Source organism: Strigops habroptila, chromosome 3 (genome assembly GCF_004027225.2).
Source record: "Strigops habroptila isolate Jane chromosome 3, bStrHab1.2.pri, whole genome shotgun sequence".
Taxonomy (NCBI): Eukaryota; Metazoa; Chordata; class Aves; order Psittaciformes; family Psittacidae; genus Strigops; species Strigops habroptila.
The window spans coordinates 63,052,211-63,069,262 of record NC_044279.2 but is presented as its reverse complement, the minus strand read 5'-3'; the positions used below and the strand labels follow the sequence as shown (position 1 = coordinate 63,069,262).

The window sequence follows — 17,052 nt, the reverse complement described above, 5'->3', positions numbered from 1 at the left end:
TACTCAAAATAAGGATTATTAAGGACAGCAATAATTAAGACCAATTTAATTTAGAAATCATTTGAGTGTTACATACTGTGTATTTTGGTTTCCAAGTCCACCACGAATATATTTAACGTCAGTGAGAAATTAAGAGAAAGCAATTCCTAAATTCAGGAGGGCTGTAACAATACTGTCCATTTGATTTTTACTTATTATTCAAACATTCACATCAAGGCAAATGTCGTCTGTTATCTAGAACATTTGAAGACTATAGCAAATACAACATAAATTCAGTAAGAATTTTTTTTTAGTTACATAGTAGACTTGTTTTTCAGTTTTGGGTAAAAATCCCACCAAACCAATTAAAGTTTAGAACAAATTAAATATTTTTTATTATTTTCAAGGGACAGATATGTAGCAGAAATCAGAACTTCTTAAAGGCACCTCTGTGCCAGGTAGTAAAAGTTAAAAATTCTTCTACTACATTACACATAAACTTTTTTTTCACATATGCTGCTAACCAAAAATGCAGAAAGTTTCCAATTAAAGCTTGGATGTCAAATCACATGTCATAATATAGTTGATAATATTTACTCCTAAAGTAAATGATTTTAATATAGGTATTATTTTAAACATATTTCATAAAAAACACTAGTCACAAAGTCAATTCTGAAGAAAAATTCAGCAAGGAAGAAATCAAGAATGTTGCATTTCTTTCTTTTAAAAGAGGTTACAGAAAATACTAAATCAGTCCTACGGAACTGCTCTTTCACAAAATGTTATCCCATCTCCTGGCATTGCAGATTTACCTAGGCTGCCCCCAAATCACTGCTTTTATTAAGCTTTATTGAGCTGCTATGCATTGACAAAATCTTTGTAGTAAAATAATTTTCCATCAAAATACACCGTACTGTAGTAAGGTAATGAAGAGCTGTAGGACAGCCTTTAAGAAGCACTGTAGTTTCATCTGAAAAGTCTCCTGAAATTCTTTGAACATTTCCAGGGGATTAATGAGGTATTTTGACAACTCATGAGAAGCATCTGGTTTTCAAGAAGCCTTATAAGAGGGAACATTCACATTCTTGGAAATTAAACTGTGTATTTTAAGCCACTAAAAATAACACAATTATTAAAAATTTGGCAGCTCTGAAGAAAAATACCAGCAGATACGGGGAAACACATGGAACTACTGAAGAGTGTCAAACTTGAGTACACACATTTTACAGCATTTCAACATGACTTAAACACCAATTTTAACAGCTTAATTGAATGTTTCTTATTAAAAGCTATCACAGATGAACTAAAATAAGAACAAACTAAACTAGCCAGAGTGTAACTAAATCAAAAGCATTATTCTTTGCAAGTTGGGTGTATTAACTGTGCATACATGCATTATGCTCCTTGTATACATCCTTATACCTTCAACAACCGTTAGAGTGTTTGAAGGCTTTCTAAACCTTTGGCAATTAGTGGGAGAGAGAGTAGAGTAATCCTGCCTTTTTCTCTTTTTTCTTTTTTTTTTTTTTTTTTTAAGACATTCTAACTTATACAATTAGTATAAATTTGGAAGAACATTCATCTCATGTAGCAAAATTAGAAAAAGCATACCACTACACCTACCTTTTCTGTATACATTTTAAAGTATTCTTAGGACCTATTCTTACAAACTAGTACTCCCTTGAATACTTCAATGCACTGCAACAAGGATATTAATGTGTAAATTGGATTTCAGTTCTACAAAGCTTTAGTGAAGAAAGCAGAGTTTTCTTTAGCCTCACTACTGTAAATACCTCAGTATTCCTCAAAACTCAGGGTGCATAAATCTTTAAAGATCCACCCTTATTTAATCAAGCTGGGCAAGAAGCATTTTGAGGTGTCATTCTGAAATCGCTTTATAATCCACACTTGTAATGTGTCAATGAAATAAATGCATTGACGAGAGCTGGTATCTTTGCCGTTTGCAATTCTTAATATGCACTTTCCATGACACGAGAAATAGGATCTGCTAATCAGTATCAGGCCACAAGATGTTTTAAGTCTAAGTACTCCTATGTAATAATTTTTAAATAATAATTGCCTTTAGAGTGTGAGCAGTTGTACAGGAAAAAGCGGCTTCCTAAACTCTACTCTTTTCATTGTGCACCCTTTCACAAGATAAATATTTCAGAAGCAGCATCTTTAAGATGCTTACGGTTGAACACTTTACTTTCTGTAGTCACATCTCATTATTTACAAGATCTCATTCAATATATGTGGCTTGTCTCAGGTCTTCAAACCAGCAAGCAGGAAGAAAAAAACCCAACACGATCTGCCCCTGTCTTCAGGAATAGTGATCTACTCATTTTCATAGCTATTCAGTGGTACTTTTAAAGTCTGCAGTACATTTACAAGTGAAATCAATAATCAGGTTGGGCAGCAGGAGTGCACATTTGTGTCACCATCCCCTCCATCTCTGATAGCGTTTCAGATGTGTTTAAGGGCAAAAATTCCACCCCAATATATTAGTTTGGTTAACCCTTTTCCTATGATCTGTTTTGCTGGCCGGGGAAATTATGCAAAAAGTAATAAAAGTACTAATTCAATTTCCATGTTAAGAGATGGGTTTGGAAAAAAAAAAAAAAAAAATCAGAAACCATATTCTTTGTGTTTACTAAGAGATATGCACTCCAACATTTAGTGTCATGGAGCTGGAGTTAAAACCAGAAACGGTGAAGATAATTTAGCTGCATGAATGCCTGCTCTTCAGTAAAATGATGCCAAAATTAAATAGGAATGAAACAGCACTTTGTAGTCATTGGTCGCTCAGCAGGGTTTGCGTAGTTAAAAACCTAAGTGAAAAGGGTGATTGACCTACATTGCTACTAGCTTAGCACAGCTGTACTTTCAGATTTTTGCTGCATCCGAGGAAGCTCATTATTTAATACAACTGAGTTACATGTAATTGTCGGTCTTTCATTTTACAGTTTTAGTGGCCAGATATGAATCTCAAATGTGCGGCAGGCATTACTGTGCATCTGGAAATATCTGCGCCTGCCCATTTGCATGCAAAGCTAAGAGATGGGATTGCACACAGTTGCACCTGAAATCAGGAGGCTGCCCAGGGGTAGGAGGACCTCACAAAAATGCAGAAATCAAATGAGCAGATGGAACAGAAAGCAAATCTCTTGGCACCCCAAAGGCAAATGTTCTGCTGTTTCTCTATTGTTTTGAGCAGAAGCAACCCAGAACACGCAACCAAAGCACATTTCACACAACTCATACCTGCAGTTTAAATAAGTAATAACATTCCAGTTAACAACCAGTCTGACATGTTAACAGCCCAAGGGCTGTTAACATAATGACTGGTCATTAATGGCAGTAATGACAGATTTCAAAGGGAATATTGTGCTTGTAAATGGACATGCTGCCAGTCAGAAGAGCGGACAGAGCAGGATAGGCTGATACATTAAGATGTCACCATACAGCTCTGGAGGGAAAAAGAAAAGGGGAAAAAAAAAAAAACTTCTTGCATATTTCACTTACTGTAAATGGACTTGAAATATTGGCGTAAACCTAGGCTCCTTAAATTAAGTCTTCACTTTCTAACCCAAGAGTGTATAAGCAGGAGACAGAAGCCTGCAGGGGAATTATACTCCGCATATCATTTTCACCGAGTGTGTTATTTCTAACATCGAGTCCTTTCTTTACTCAAGTCAGTTCTCATCCTCGTTAACAAAACAGAATTTATTCCTGCTGTGGCCACCTTGATGCCTTTGGTGTCATACGCCACCTCTGAAACCACTGGAGTGACTTACATGTATCAGATTCCAGAGAAAAGCCTCTCACACCCAAAGCACCTTCCAAGCTCCTTACCTCATTAAGATTTCTTTCATTGCTTCAACTCCCCCCAACCCAGAAAAAAAGGTTTTAATACAATAAAATTAACTAATTTTACCAAAGCAGAGAGCTAAAGCAAATCAAGTTTTGAAGTTCTGAAGATTTAGAGTATTTATAAAAATCATAAACTGTGTACCTCAGGGCTCAAATGCAGAAAAATGTGCATCAGGGCAGGTTTAGTTTTTCAGCAGGCATCTCTAAATGAGAGATACTGGAAGTATCTTTGCAAATAGCCAAAGACACAATCACACAGGTTGTGAATTTAACCATGAATGTTAAAGCATCCAAACTGGGTACATTATTGCTTATAGCATCTGTACAATGGCTGTCTTATTGAAAGACATAATGAACACAGAGAGACAAGTTAATAAGCAATTTTGCTCTTTATAGTATCGTTCAAGCCACATATCCTCTAGAGGGCACCACATAAATTAATAGGAAGTTAGAACAGTTTTATATGTAGCAAAGACTCCCTTTATGGTTAAAAAGAAAGAAAAAAAAAAAAAAAAAGAGGATAGTTTGAAACTGTAATCGAACCCTAATCTGATCATTAGTACAAAGTAATTTGTTCTTTAAATTCATATCAAGTGGGTTGCTAAATATGAAAGCTTATTTGACTACAAAGCTAGAGAACATTTAACTAGTTTTTACATTAGCATTAAAAAGATCACTTTTATAGGTTCACTGCATAACTAAGTAGATAAGGCTCAATGAGGCAAATGACTATCTGCAATTACCTTAAGTGCACCAGTTTGAAGTTTAGTGTAAATACCAAGTTTAAATCTATGCACTCACAAGTACCACTAAAAAAAGGTTCATGAAAAGATAGCTTCATTAAGACTTGACAAACCCAGAGACAAAAAAATCAGAAATTTAAAACTGATTATATGATTTTTTGTGTACGCTGGTTTCACTGGTGCAAAAATAAATACTGTGTATGAACAAACATCTGAAACACAAGTTTTGAATGTGGTCATGGCAGACAGAAAATACGCTCTCCTTTCTCTGAATCACTTAGTATGCATTTTAACAGTCTGTTAGCAAAATATTTACTCCTGTTACACCTTCAAAGACAAGAGAGCAATAGTGTGTGTGAGCGCACACACGCATCTGTGCTGGGAAAACATGCCTTGCTCATGTCTCTACTACTAGATCGCTTTTGGTTTTGATTTTAAACATTTGATTTTAAAACATGGGATCTGCTGCACTAGCACTCAGGAGATTTGGTAAGTTCAAAGTCCTCAGTAAATTTGGAACTCGGATCAAACGGCTATAGCAGAGTTTTCTCTCTCCTGCAGGCACTTATTGTAGAAAGATCCCTAAAATGGGTTTTGAAAATTAGGATGTTACCTTCCCCCCAGAAGCTGTTCCCGTCGCTCTCTACAGACACACACTTTAAGATCAAAAGTTACCTAGGTTCACGTACAATAGTTCCCTTCAATTCAAACAGTTCCCTGCCAATCTTTAAAAAGTAAGGTTTTGTTACCTACTTTTTTGACAGATTTAACACAATGGCTTTAAGATGCAGACTCTATGCTAAATTCCCAGCACTCCACCTTGCATTCATTTCAGAGTTTTAATGGGTAGCAGAGCACTTCACCACTGAGTAGTCCAAGCCTATGTCTGAAGAACCTGATCTGCCTTGCAGCCCCAGCTCAACAAACACACAAAACGCTTGTGAAGGTTTTTGTTCCACTCTAGAAAAAACAGGCTGTAACATGGAAAGCCAGAGTAGCAATAGTTGTTAATGGTTTAGTTTTGATTCCTGTTCTGACTTACCCATGCTGTACAACATGGGAACTGATTGGTGCGTGGGAATCTCTTATTTGGTACCTGTGCTTAAACTGATTTTGTAAGTTAACACATTCAAAGAGAATTTTAATTTTTCCCCAATGTATTACTGCCTTCCATGTCCCTTTAAAAGGAAAAGGCTTCACTATGGGGGCAGAGGAAATATTCCCAGAAGTTCATGTTAGCCTGGAGCAGCTAGTCTCTTTAGGCCCTCTCTACAGGGAACGGATGAAAGGCGCTACTAGGGGAAATAGGTGTTCTGAATCACCCCAGAGAACCCTTTTCTCCCTACTTACTGTTGAGAGCTGAGGGAGACCAAAGTTCCTGATTAAACTCAGCTTCTGCAAAGTAGCCCTATTTATTTATACAATCTGCAGATAAACTAGCCTTGTGCTGCTCATCACCACATCGCTACGAGTTATACCTCAAATACCACTGAGAATGTAGACTCTCAAGCAATGAAGAAGGTACAAAATCAGATGACTTTATGCTATCTCTGAGAAGTGGCAACAGGTTATTCAGCGTTCCACCCAGGCCACTGAGTCAAATCATGACCAGAATGAATTTCATCCTACTAGCTACATGGTTATTCAGCAGGGAGAGTTGATCATCTTGGTCCAGCTTCTAACACCTAAATGGCAACATTCATAGAAGCTTCCAGTGCCACACATTAAATCCCTTGGCAAACTAAGAGGACAAAAGTGGGTAAGTGAAGACAAATGAAGCATCCCTCACTTACAGAGTCCCAACACTGCACTGAAGCTGGTGAAAAATGCACGAGCAGTTTCAGGCTGCTGTGTGTGGCTACTGCCATGCTGCTAGGAGGAGGAGCAGATCACCAGCTTCCCAGGAGCATGGTGCTGTGGAAAGCACAGATGGGGTTTATTCTCTTCCTCTGAGCACAGTACCCCAGTATTAGCACCAGAAAACTGGCAACCCCCTGCATGACATGGTTACGTGTGCTTTTTGGTTCAGATTTTAGTTTTCTCTCTGTATTTCAGTACCTGTTTTCTCATCCTCCACACATACTCAGCCTTGTAGCCCTCAAGTACTGTTTATGCAATAGCAACTGCATAGGAAGGACCGAGCAGATTTTCCAAGTTTGTCAGTGAATGTAAGAAGGATGTGGCTTACCTCAGATAGTCTCTGCGACAAAGGATAAGGTTGGCTTTGGTGTACAAGGTAGAGCCCACCTCCCCTAGGCGACAGTCACAGCAGGCACATTTCAAGCAGTCTTCATGCCAATATTTGTCCAGGGCCTTTAGAAGATACCGGTCTTTAATCTTACGGTTGCAGCCAGCACAACCTTTCGGCTTGGTGTCTGGCTGGACTGAGAGCATTTGTATACCTGAAATACAACAAGAGAAGAGAAGAGTGAAAATAGATATTCTCTTGAGTACAAGTCTCGCCTTTTTCTTCTTCCACCTCGTCACTGCCCCTACACCCAGTTTGTTAAAAAGGCAGTGGTGTAGATCGGATGAAATAACCTAGATAGTCCACAGCAAGCTGAAAACAATGCTAAGATACATTTGAGAGCAGAAACTTCCACTGCTCGAAGTTCCACAGCTTCTCTTTAACACTTCATTTACCTGATGTCTTTGCTGAAAAGAAATAGGATTAAAAATTTAAAATGAGAAATTAAAACAGTTCAGTTGAAAAGTCATCCATTTTCACCCAAAGTACGCAATATTTAGCAACCAAAATTTTAAATAAATGGCTTATCTATGATGGCAAACATAGCGAAATTTGCATATTTAGACCAATTTGCACCATCTTTATAAAGTATGAAGGCACTCCAGATTCTAAAGAAGAGAAAACTGAAGCTGTTAAAGGCACAGGGCCAGAGTTTCAGGGAGGTTTGATGCAGACATTTTGGTGCTGGTGGGGGAATATTTAGTTTTTTTAAGATTTCAGTCCTTGTTACGACACATGAATGAAGCAGTCAGACCTCCAGAGACTTCAGTACCAGCATCTCCAGTTACAAACTGCAGTGTAAGGACCTTCTGAAAGATCTACAGGGTCAGAGAGTTGCCAGTTTGTCAAAGAAGAAAACAGAAAACAACAACCAACCAACCAAACACACCACCCCACCACACCAACTCCCTTCATATCAACAAAATATAAAAACCCCTGCCCCACTTTCCAATCCCTATTGTAGCCAACAGCTAGTTCAGGACAAGGAGTAGAGTAGTGTCCGTTAAGTGCATATATATACCTTTAGATGTAATAGCAGAGAGCATTTAAATAACAATTCAAATGCCTGAACCACACTTTAAAGGAGGGAACTGGTAAAAGTGGAACACAGTCGAGCATTAGTACGCAGAGCACTGTAGCCAGCTTCCAGAGATCCATACAAAAATCAATTGCCCTCAGTTTTACAGTAAATGGGGAGAGAAGGTCATTGCCCCAAAGTGCTTACAGACTGGTCTTTCTAGGTTAATCCCATGAACTGCCATCCCATTACACTCAGACCAATTCTCTGAAAGTCATTCCTTAGAATAAACAAAATCATAGCCCTGTGGATGCTTTGTTGGGCATCAAACAGGCATCAGAGAGGAAGAGAGAAGTGACACACTGTTAGGCTAGCTCGCTGTTTGAAAGACAATCAGAGACGTAACTTTAAAAAAAATGCTACTCATTAGACTGCATTTGGATATTACGATGATATTTGCCGAGACTGGGGAATGAATGCTGTGGCCAACAAGCAAATCCTACCCCAAAATTCAGGGTACAGCACCCTGTTATTATCCAGAGACTGTGAAAGGTCAAACAGAGTCTTGTAACAGAGAAAAGCAAATTCAAGAGCTCCTCATCAAGAATGCTCTAATACCTACTGGTAAGAATGCTTTACAGTCCCAGCTTCTATCAGCAGAACTTGGTTGGTGCTGTGACACACCACTACAGACAGGCAGGCTCAGGGAACTAGAACATGAGCAAGTTGGAGTTTGAAGTTGGTTTTTTTTTGGTTGGTTTATCTGTTTTTTTAAAGCAGCCCGTATAAGGAAAACGCAAAAGTTAGTGTAATCTTTAGGGCAATAGTACAGTGTGTCTTTATGGATATTGGCACTACAAAGACAAGAAGCTAAATGCTACACTGGCTAAGTCGCCCCAGGGTTCTCTGTGCGTATGTGTTCATGGAACACACAGAATTTTTGTGGACCACAGCAACCATAGAGCCAGGGAAGTGACTTTCCAGGGTTACCAAGCTGAACTCCCAAACTTCACCTGTGAAGTTGATCACTGAATTAGAAATAGTAAACCTTATTGTGACATATGAGCACAACAGCCTTGCTCCCTGCTTTGCAATATGCCCTATTGCGCATTTTGGAGTGATATATTTACCTGTTAAAGTAGCTGTTCAGTTATATGCCAACAGTTATATGCCAACAGTTCTCCTAGTGGGCACCCCGAGGTACCACAGCAGTACCGCTGCACGGCATCTAAAGCTCATAACAAAAGTGTAAGGTCTGTATTTTTCTATCTGTAAGTATAAAAAATTGCACTGCTGCCTTCCTGTTACTCCTCAGTCAATGCTACTCCTATAGCTACTACACCACACACAGACACAAGATGTGCTTGTTAACAGGGGGGTGGATGAGGTCCAGCGACCTGCATAGGGTTCCGCAGTTAAGTGTGTGGCAGATCTGGGAAAGAACACACACTTCTCATCTTGAGCAAGCACCATGAGACAAAGGCTGAGCCTTTACAGTATTTTCAGTTGCCAACTATCCCCTGTAAATCCAGGGTACATACAGGAAGCAGCAAAATAATGTGGCTACAAATAAATTACTAAAAGCAGTGAAAATATGAGAGATTTTTGGTAAAGGACCTACATCAGACTGTAAAGGAAAGTCCTGCTGGAACTCTAATAGTTTCGCTAGGTCGAAAAGCTGTAATCTGTAAAGTTGTATATCATGTCAGAGCATAAATATATGCTAAGTGCCAACAAGAAGAGTATTCCCAGCCCCTCTCTTTGGCCACATAGAGGACAAATGCATAAAATTGACCACAATTTGTATCAACTTCTTGGAACTCAGTGAAAAAGTTCAGAAGCAAGAAGGGCTGTTCTAGGACTTTAATCTTTAGCTCGAGGGAAACCAGGATAAACTAGGAGCTAACACAGTTAAAGGCTTTAAAGAAAAAAATCTTAATGTAAAAATATTGTCTCCTGATAAGAAAGCAGGTTAGAGAGTGGAGGCTGACAGCCTCTGATCCAGGCTGATCCACCATCCTGCGCCATCTGAAGGGAACAAGATGCCGTAGAAACATGGCTAAACAAGTGAGCATCTGAACAAATTGTAATAATCAAGCCTGATGATTCCTGAGGTATATGCTGCAAACACGAGGTTATTGTATTACAAATAAAATTGCAGCTTGCACAATCTTTCGCATACCCCTGCACAGCTTTTGAGACATCTTCTACTGATGAGGAAAGTAGACAGAGCACTGCCATTTATGCTGGTTAGCCCAAACCTTCTTGTAGAGACAAGTGAAAAGGGGCAGGCACCCCATAGAAGTAGTGTTAACAACCCAGCACATCTATTTTCCTAAGGCTGAGAAAGAAGGTACTGCTGACATTCCACTGGCATCATCTTCAGATTACAGATTCAATCTGCAGAAGCTTTTTGAGGAAAGGAAAGCTTTTTTCCTCTGATAGATCTGATCTTTTTGCACTTTACTTGCAATGAAGCTGCTTCTATTTTAACGAAAGTAAAAAAAAAAAAAAAAAAAAAAAAATCCGCAAACTACTGCTTCTTTATAAAGAAAAAGTTACTCTCTTTTTGAAGAGTAGAAAGGTTCTAAACAAAACAAAGCACAGAACAGTGCTCTAAGAAGTGTTTTATATATCTCCAAATTCTTTGCACATGCGCTTTTCTTTACATGCCCTGGATTAAATAACTTAATTTTGAAATCAGAACATTTTGTTAATTTTTTCTATATTGTATGAGTCACATTAATGCAGATCACCTCACCGACCATCTCTCTCCCCTTTGACGTTCCCATAAGATCTCTGATTCAGTTCCACTTTTCAGATACATGCTTGCGTATTTTTAGTTTTCTCTTAATTTGACAGTAAGAGTACTTGCATCTTGCTGTCAGCCAGCTTTTCACAGGCTGCAGGTTAGGTACCCATTTATTTCTTAGGACGCAGGAAGGACCATTTCAGAGTCTGACAGCATCCGCAAAACCATTCAAACTCCTTGCTGCTGAAATATCAGGTAGCGGCACACAGCACTACCCAGCTGCCTGGCTGCCCTCCTCTCCCCCAGGAAAGCAGAGCTTATGGAGCACTTCCAAGAAAACCCATACTATAAGTGCTACACTCAGGCTGTTAAATAAATAAATAAATAAAATCAAACCCAGTTTTCCCTTCAGTCATGCAGAGTCCTACCCATGCTCTGCATCACAGAGCATATCTGTTCTCAAAACTGAGAGATTTCAGTGCCTAGTCTGTCACTGTCAAACAAACCCTTTTTATTTCACCCCAATATGCTTTCAAGGGCTTTCTCTACCCTTCCCTCCCTTCTTTCCCTCCACTCCAGTCCCCAAGATACTACACATAAACTGCAGAGCTGTTCAGGAATCAGACTTCTTCATCACCATCCACCACCCCTTGGATTTTTGAAGGGAGAACTTAATAACCTGTTTTGCGGGTTTTTGAATTTCCCTCGGTCTCCCCAGATAAGTTCAATGCCACTGACTCCCATCCCTGGTTATTGTTATTATCGTGTGATGAAACATTGTCAACTGATTTGTAACTACGATTTCTGGATAAAGAGGAAGATTGCTGGAAAAAGCTAAATTAGGCTCCTGAAGGAAGGCAGAGAAACAAAAATTCATCTCACTCCAATCATCACCCTTCTCAAAACTCAAAAGGAATGAATATTTGACATAATGAACTGTATTTTGTTAGTGATTTAGTAGCATCTGTAAGCAGAATTGGCCCCTGCTGATGCTGAGTGCAGCACACACAAAACCCACGGAACTCAGTTTCTGGTTTGTGGAACAGACAGTCTTCAAAAGGCATGTTAAGGGAGGAAGAGATGAGTATTATTATGTGCTGGATCACTTAGAAACTTTTAAAGACCACTCTCCCCCCACTCCTTTGCAGAGGCACGTGCACAATTCTACCAAGGACAGTATTACGTACAGCATACATACAGTAGTATGTATTGTCTCTACTTAAAAAAAAAAACAAAAAAAAAAAACCAATTTAAGAAATCAGTTTGGAGCAAATTAAGTATCAGTGCACTGGATTTCAAAAGACAGCTTACTGACAATATGCAGTCAACAAGACAGTTAGAGATCTAGTAGAAGATAAAAAGAATACCTTTCCAATGCTTTCCCACTTTGTAGCTTCAACCTAAAAACACTCAGAGCTCCAGTAATTCAGGATAATACACACACAGACTTAAAAAAAAAGAAATAAGTTAAGGTTTCAGAAGCTAAGAAACATTTCAGAACTCGCATGTAGCACATCAGGAGTTGTAACTAGTTTTAGATTGGCACATAAATTGTTCTGTGGAAAATTCTTATTGCCTCCAAGACCCTGCTATTCTGTGTTATTTGACAGTTTAAGGGAAATCATAATTAAAAAAATAGACATAAATAATAGCCTGTGCAGTGTGGTGCACAGAAATAAGTAGAACCATTTCATTTAAACTCTGGTGAGCTTTTAATTGCCCGGATTGCATTGTGAACCAGCCTAACGGTTGATTGCCTCCATTATGCTCTCTTGTTCTGTGCAATTCATCTGCACAGTCTCAGCTTCTGTAGTTAACACAACAAAGTAACTGCAACTCCATAACACTCGGGGGTTTTTAAAGAAATATAAAAGTAAGGATTTTAGTACTCTGGATATAGTCTCTTCTCTATACTTTTGAGTTAATTTTCCATGCTATATAACTAAACTTCACCTCCTGCCCCTTCTTCCACAGAGGAATCTGATTTTTTTTTTTTTTAATTATTATTTTGTGGGTTTTTTTTCAAATAAAGGAGGTGGGTTGGGAAGGGGTGGTGGAAGAGAAAAGGTTAGGTAAAAACTAAAAACGGGAATGCAGTCCCACAGCTGGGAGCAGTGATACAGCTTAAAAGAATTTGGCCAACATGGCTAGTCAATTGCCAAGAGACGTCAAACAAAAGATTTTTCTTCTTCTTTCCCCTTTTCTTTTTGAAAGCTAGATCGGGCCTAAAAGCTTGTTTCTTTCTGTTCAGTGGCCCAGAGCATCCCTGCAGGCTGTAGCCCCCTAAGGGACAACGAAGCAAAGAGATGTACCCAGATTTCAGGGACGGGGGCTGCTTAGCTATATCCCTACCCCTGTCGTGTCCCCCCCCTCTTTTTTTTAGAGCAGTGGTGCTGGGAACCAATTTGATTCCCTTTTTCTCCAATGCAGCTGCAAGGCTCAGAGATACTGACATTTTTCCACTCTTATCAGTTTAATTACAGTTACCATGGCAGCAAAGTGCTAGTGCTTGGCAAAGGCCAACAAGAGATTTGCAAGACTGAGTTCAATTTTGATGCAGCTCACATGCAAAATAAAAAAATAAATAAGAAACATACACTCTCCAACAAAGAATCCCTTTCCGAGTTGGACGTTCAACCCTTTTGTGCTAATTCCTTTCCGAGCACGGAGGGGGACGGGGCGATGGGTTCAAGAGAGGAGAAGAGAGGGAGGCGCAGGGGAAAGAGTGTGGCGGTATTCGGCGCACCCCGCAAAACGAGCGGGTTTGACCAGCAGTCCCGCAAAGCCCCATTTTGGAGCTCTTTAGAGCACCCTCAGGCCCTCGCTACGGCAACGCATTGGGGAAGAGAAGTGCTCTCAGCTATTCCCACCCCCTCCTCCCCGTTACAGCGCACCGCTCCGGCTCGGTGCGCGCTACACCGGGAGACCGCCGCCTTACCAAAACTTTTCTCCTTTTTCTGCATGAGTTGATTTACGGGCGCCTGGAGAGCTCCTTCTCATTGAAGCACCGAATCCCGGCAAAAGTAGCAAGTGGTTCCCCGGCTCGGGTCAAGTGAGAGGGAGAGCGGCGCGGCGCAGCCCGGGGGAGGGGGGCGGGGGGGGGACGGCGGGAGGAGGGGAGGGGGAGACCGGGGAGGTGGGGGTACGCCGCGAGCCGCCGGCAGCGCACGGCGATGGCGAGCGGCAAAGCCACATGCTCCCCTAACCCTACCCGTAAACCTGTAATCCCAGTGGTCTCTTAGCTTTGTTGTAACAAATGGGTTTGATTAAACTGTCACATGCGGCGTTAGCATACCATATCGTGCTCGGGATGAAGGGAGGAAAGGGGGGTAGTAGGGAGCTGGGGTGGAAAAAAGAAAGGCCCTAAGACAGAAGTACTGTTTCATAACGCTACCACGGCTGCCCATCCCCACGCTGGTCCAAGGGAGGCTGGCCGAGCCCGGATGCCCCCCACAGCTCAGCTCCCCCTGGCAGCTTTTTGCCACCCCCAGCCCGCTCTGGCCACCCCCCGGGCTCCCCCCACCTCGACGGCAGCCACGCTCCTGCCGCCGCTCTGCCCAAACGGTTAACCCGGCACAGAACGAGTTGCAAATTAAACTGCTGTACGGGGAGGCTTGTGGATTAAAGCCGGGGAGTGGGAAATTAACCGAGTCCCCTGATAATTGAGAGCACGTTTCGAGAAGCTCTGGAAGAAGCAAGAATAATAATAACAATAATAACGGGGGGGGGGGGGGGGGGGAGCGGTGGTGGTGCTGCAATTCATTGTTAACTTTGACTGCTATTTCTCGAGACATACAGTTGTATGGGTTTCGCTCAGCATCCTCAGCTTGCATGTATTTCATGTCTCGTAATAAAAATAATGAAGCCTCACATGATTTAAACAAAACAGTCTCAGCAGAGCTGCAGCTTGAGTGAAAGTTGCAGTGTAGAGATGTGTGTGTGTGTATTGCAGCCCCGGCTTATGACTCAGAGAGAGGGAGAGGGAGAGAGGGAGAGTGATGCAGACACACATACACAAATGACCCAAAGCTTACAGTTGCCTCACTTACCTTCTCAATTAAGCGATACAGGGGAGGCAGTTCAATAAGCACAGTGGCTGCTTTGTAGCTCTTCTCCTTGGAAAAGGTCAAAAAGAAGCATTGTTTGGGGAAAAAAAATAAAGAGGGGGTGGGAGAGGTGGGGAGGGAGATCGCTATTCTTTAAGTTTAAAATAATGAGGTCCTCAAGGATCCGCCAAGTAATTGTGTTGACCGTATCCGAGCTACAGGTGTCCTCCTTTTAGTATCTTGCAGTCCAAGGCTGTCTGTCTCCGTCCTGGCTGAAGACAACTTACCTAAAGCAGCGTGTGAGGAGCCGAGTTGAATGAAGTCAGGGCTTTATCAGCTGCAAAATGCAATCCCTTACCAGCCAGACATAATACAGCAAAAGAAAAGGTCACTCAGTTATTACTGAGCCAGCAGAGCCCTGGCAGCTCTTGTGGAAGACCACAGAGAAGCAGCTCCCTTCCGATTTAAGGCTATTTACCTCTCTCCCCCTCCACCCACCCTTCTCTCCCCCCTCCCCCCTCCCAACTCCCCTTTCTCTCTCGTTCTGCAGCTCGCTCAAGTACAGCCGCCCTCGGAAAGTGCAAAGCAGCCAGGAGACAGATTGGGCTTTGTTGGTAATTTCCCATGGTGAAAATTTACAAGCCTGCAAGTGCAGTCAGCAAAACCACATGCATATGCTAGACACAAACACCAGGGACACACACACACGCACACACAAGTGACCTCTACTGAAGCGGCTCAGGATCACCTTCCCAGAGAGCGCTTCCGAAACAGACCCGGGAAACAGGGGAGCGCCTCCCCTCTCTCCCCCACGTCATTCCTCCCAAAATAGTTTCCTTAAACAAAACAATAAGTTGCCTACGCAAAAATAAAATAAAATAAAAAAAAAGACAGAAAAATGGCAAGATACATATCTCTCTATTAATGAGTAATGAGAAAAATCCCTGAAGGTGAAAACGCTGCCTCTCTCCGTGCTGGATCTGAGCTGCTCAGAGAGGAGTGGAAACTCTGGCGTGAAAGTTTCCCGCTCCCCGGCACGGTCCCCGGCCCCGCTTGCCACATGCCACCACCCTCCCTGCGCTTTTTAGGCTGAATGCAGAAAGAAGACAAGCTGGTTTTCCCCTCCAGCATCCTCATCCCAGGAGCTGAAGACAGATCCTGATTCTCTACATCGTGATGGAGAATGGGGGGGGGACACGATCCGACAATAGATACGGGTGTGTTATAGGTGTTGAACACCCTTGACCAAGAGACAGACATGCAGACACAGAAGAGGTATAGCATGCTTTGATATTCAGTCATGATCCCAGATGATTGTTTCTTCATGTTTTATAATAAAGACGTTGAGCCTAACCTACTGTAAATAAAGTTAAAAAAAAAAAAAAAAAAAGAAAAATCCAAAGCATCTTTCCTAAGAGCCATCTGCAGTTGGAGAAAGACCAGATTAAGAATTTGTGAATACAGTTTTCAGACTTCAAAGTGAATATCTGTTGTCTGCTATTAGAAGCACCACACTAGATTTCCACAAAGCTTTGAAAGATGTCAGCTTACAATATACCCTAAATTTGAATGACACTCATATTATAGAAGTCTTTCAAGACCCAAGAAAGATTTAAAAGCATTGAAGTGCTCTGCCATCTACACCCCTCCCTCATATAATCCAGCAGTTCTAATAAAAATCAAAGCAACCTCAGAAATGCATATGTTTAGGACAGGTTCCCCCCCCACCAACCCTTCAACTAAGCTTCTCCCTCTCCCCCCCGCCCCCGGCTTTTTTTTTAATTGTGTATATATATATATTCCCTGAACAAGCATACTGTGCAATGAACAATTCCTGAATCTCTTGCCCCTCTCCCTCTGAGTAGTAACAAAACTCAGCCACAACCAACCTGAGCAAGAACCCGAAAAGCACAGTCAGAGGCAGCAGACTAATAGAGCCCCTTTCTCCTGATCTGATCTGCACACAGAGAAAAGCAAAACTTGACAGAAACCTGCTTCTCTCCTGCATGCACCCATACGCTCAGAAGAGCCTGACTTCCCTCTGTTTATAGACTACCTCTGCCACAACCACTCTGGAAATACAGCAGTGTGAGAGAGTGTGTGTGTGTGTGTGTGTGTGTGTGTGTGTGTGTGTGTGCGCGCCTCTCTCCACCAATGCACTCAGAGAAGGAGAAGAAAAGAGGGAGGGAGAAGTTATGTGTGGGGAAAGGGAGAAATAAAATCAAAACAAATGGTACAGCTAATGAGGACAATTAAATTAATTATGTTCAAGGAGATGAGATTTTTTTTTCCCTCCAACTGTATGATCTGTTACCCCTCGCTGGCAACTGCTGCTCTGTAATTCATGGCAACTGATTAGTGCATCTATGCAAATCTTTGTTTAAATCATTCAA

General features: G+C 41.3%; 1 protein-coding gene across 5 annotated transcripts in view; it reads right to left on the bottom strand.

Moving 5' to 3' along the window:
* LMO3 (LIM domain only 3) overlaps positions 1 to 16,788 on the bottom strand; it is a 64,269-nt gene extending 47,481 nt beyond the window's left edge. Inside the window, exons 1-3 of one of the 5 annotated variants that reach the window (XM_030478886.1) lie at positions 14,947 to 15,375; positions 14,663 to 14,728; positions 6,784 to 6,997 (exon numbers count right to left, since the gene is read on the bottom strand). In XM_030478886.1, the coding sequence (XP_030334746.1) occupies positions 6,784 to 6,989 (206 nt within the window). In that variant the 5' untranslated portion in view covers positions 6,990 to 6,997; positions 14,663 to 14,728; positions 14,947 to 15,375. The other 4 variants (XM_030478887.1, XM_030478889.1, XM_030478888.1 and 1 more) reach the window with 4 other exon arrangements.
* Positions 16,789 to 17,052: the final 264 nt, after the last annotated feature.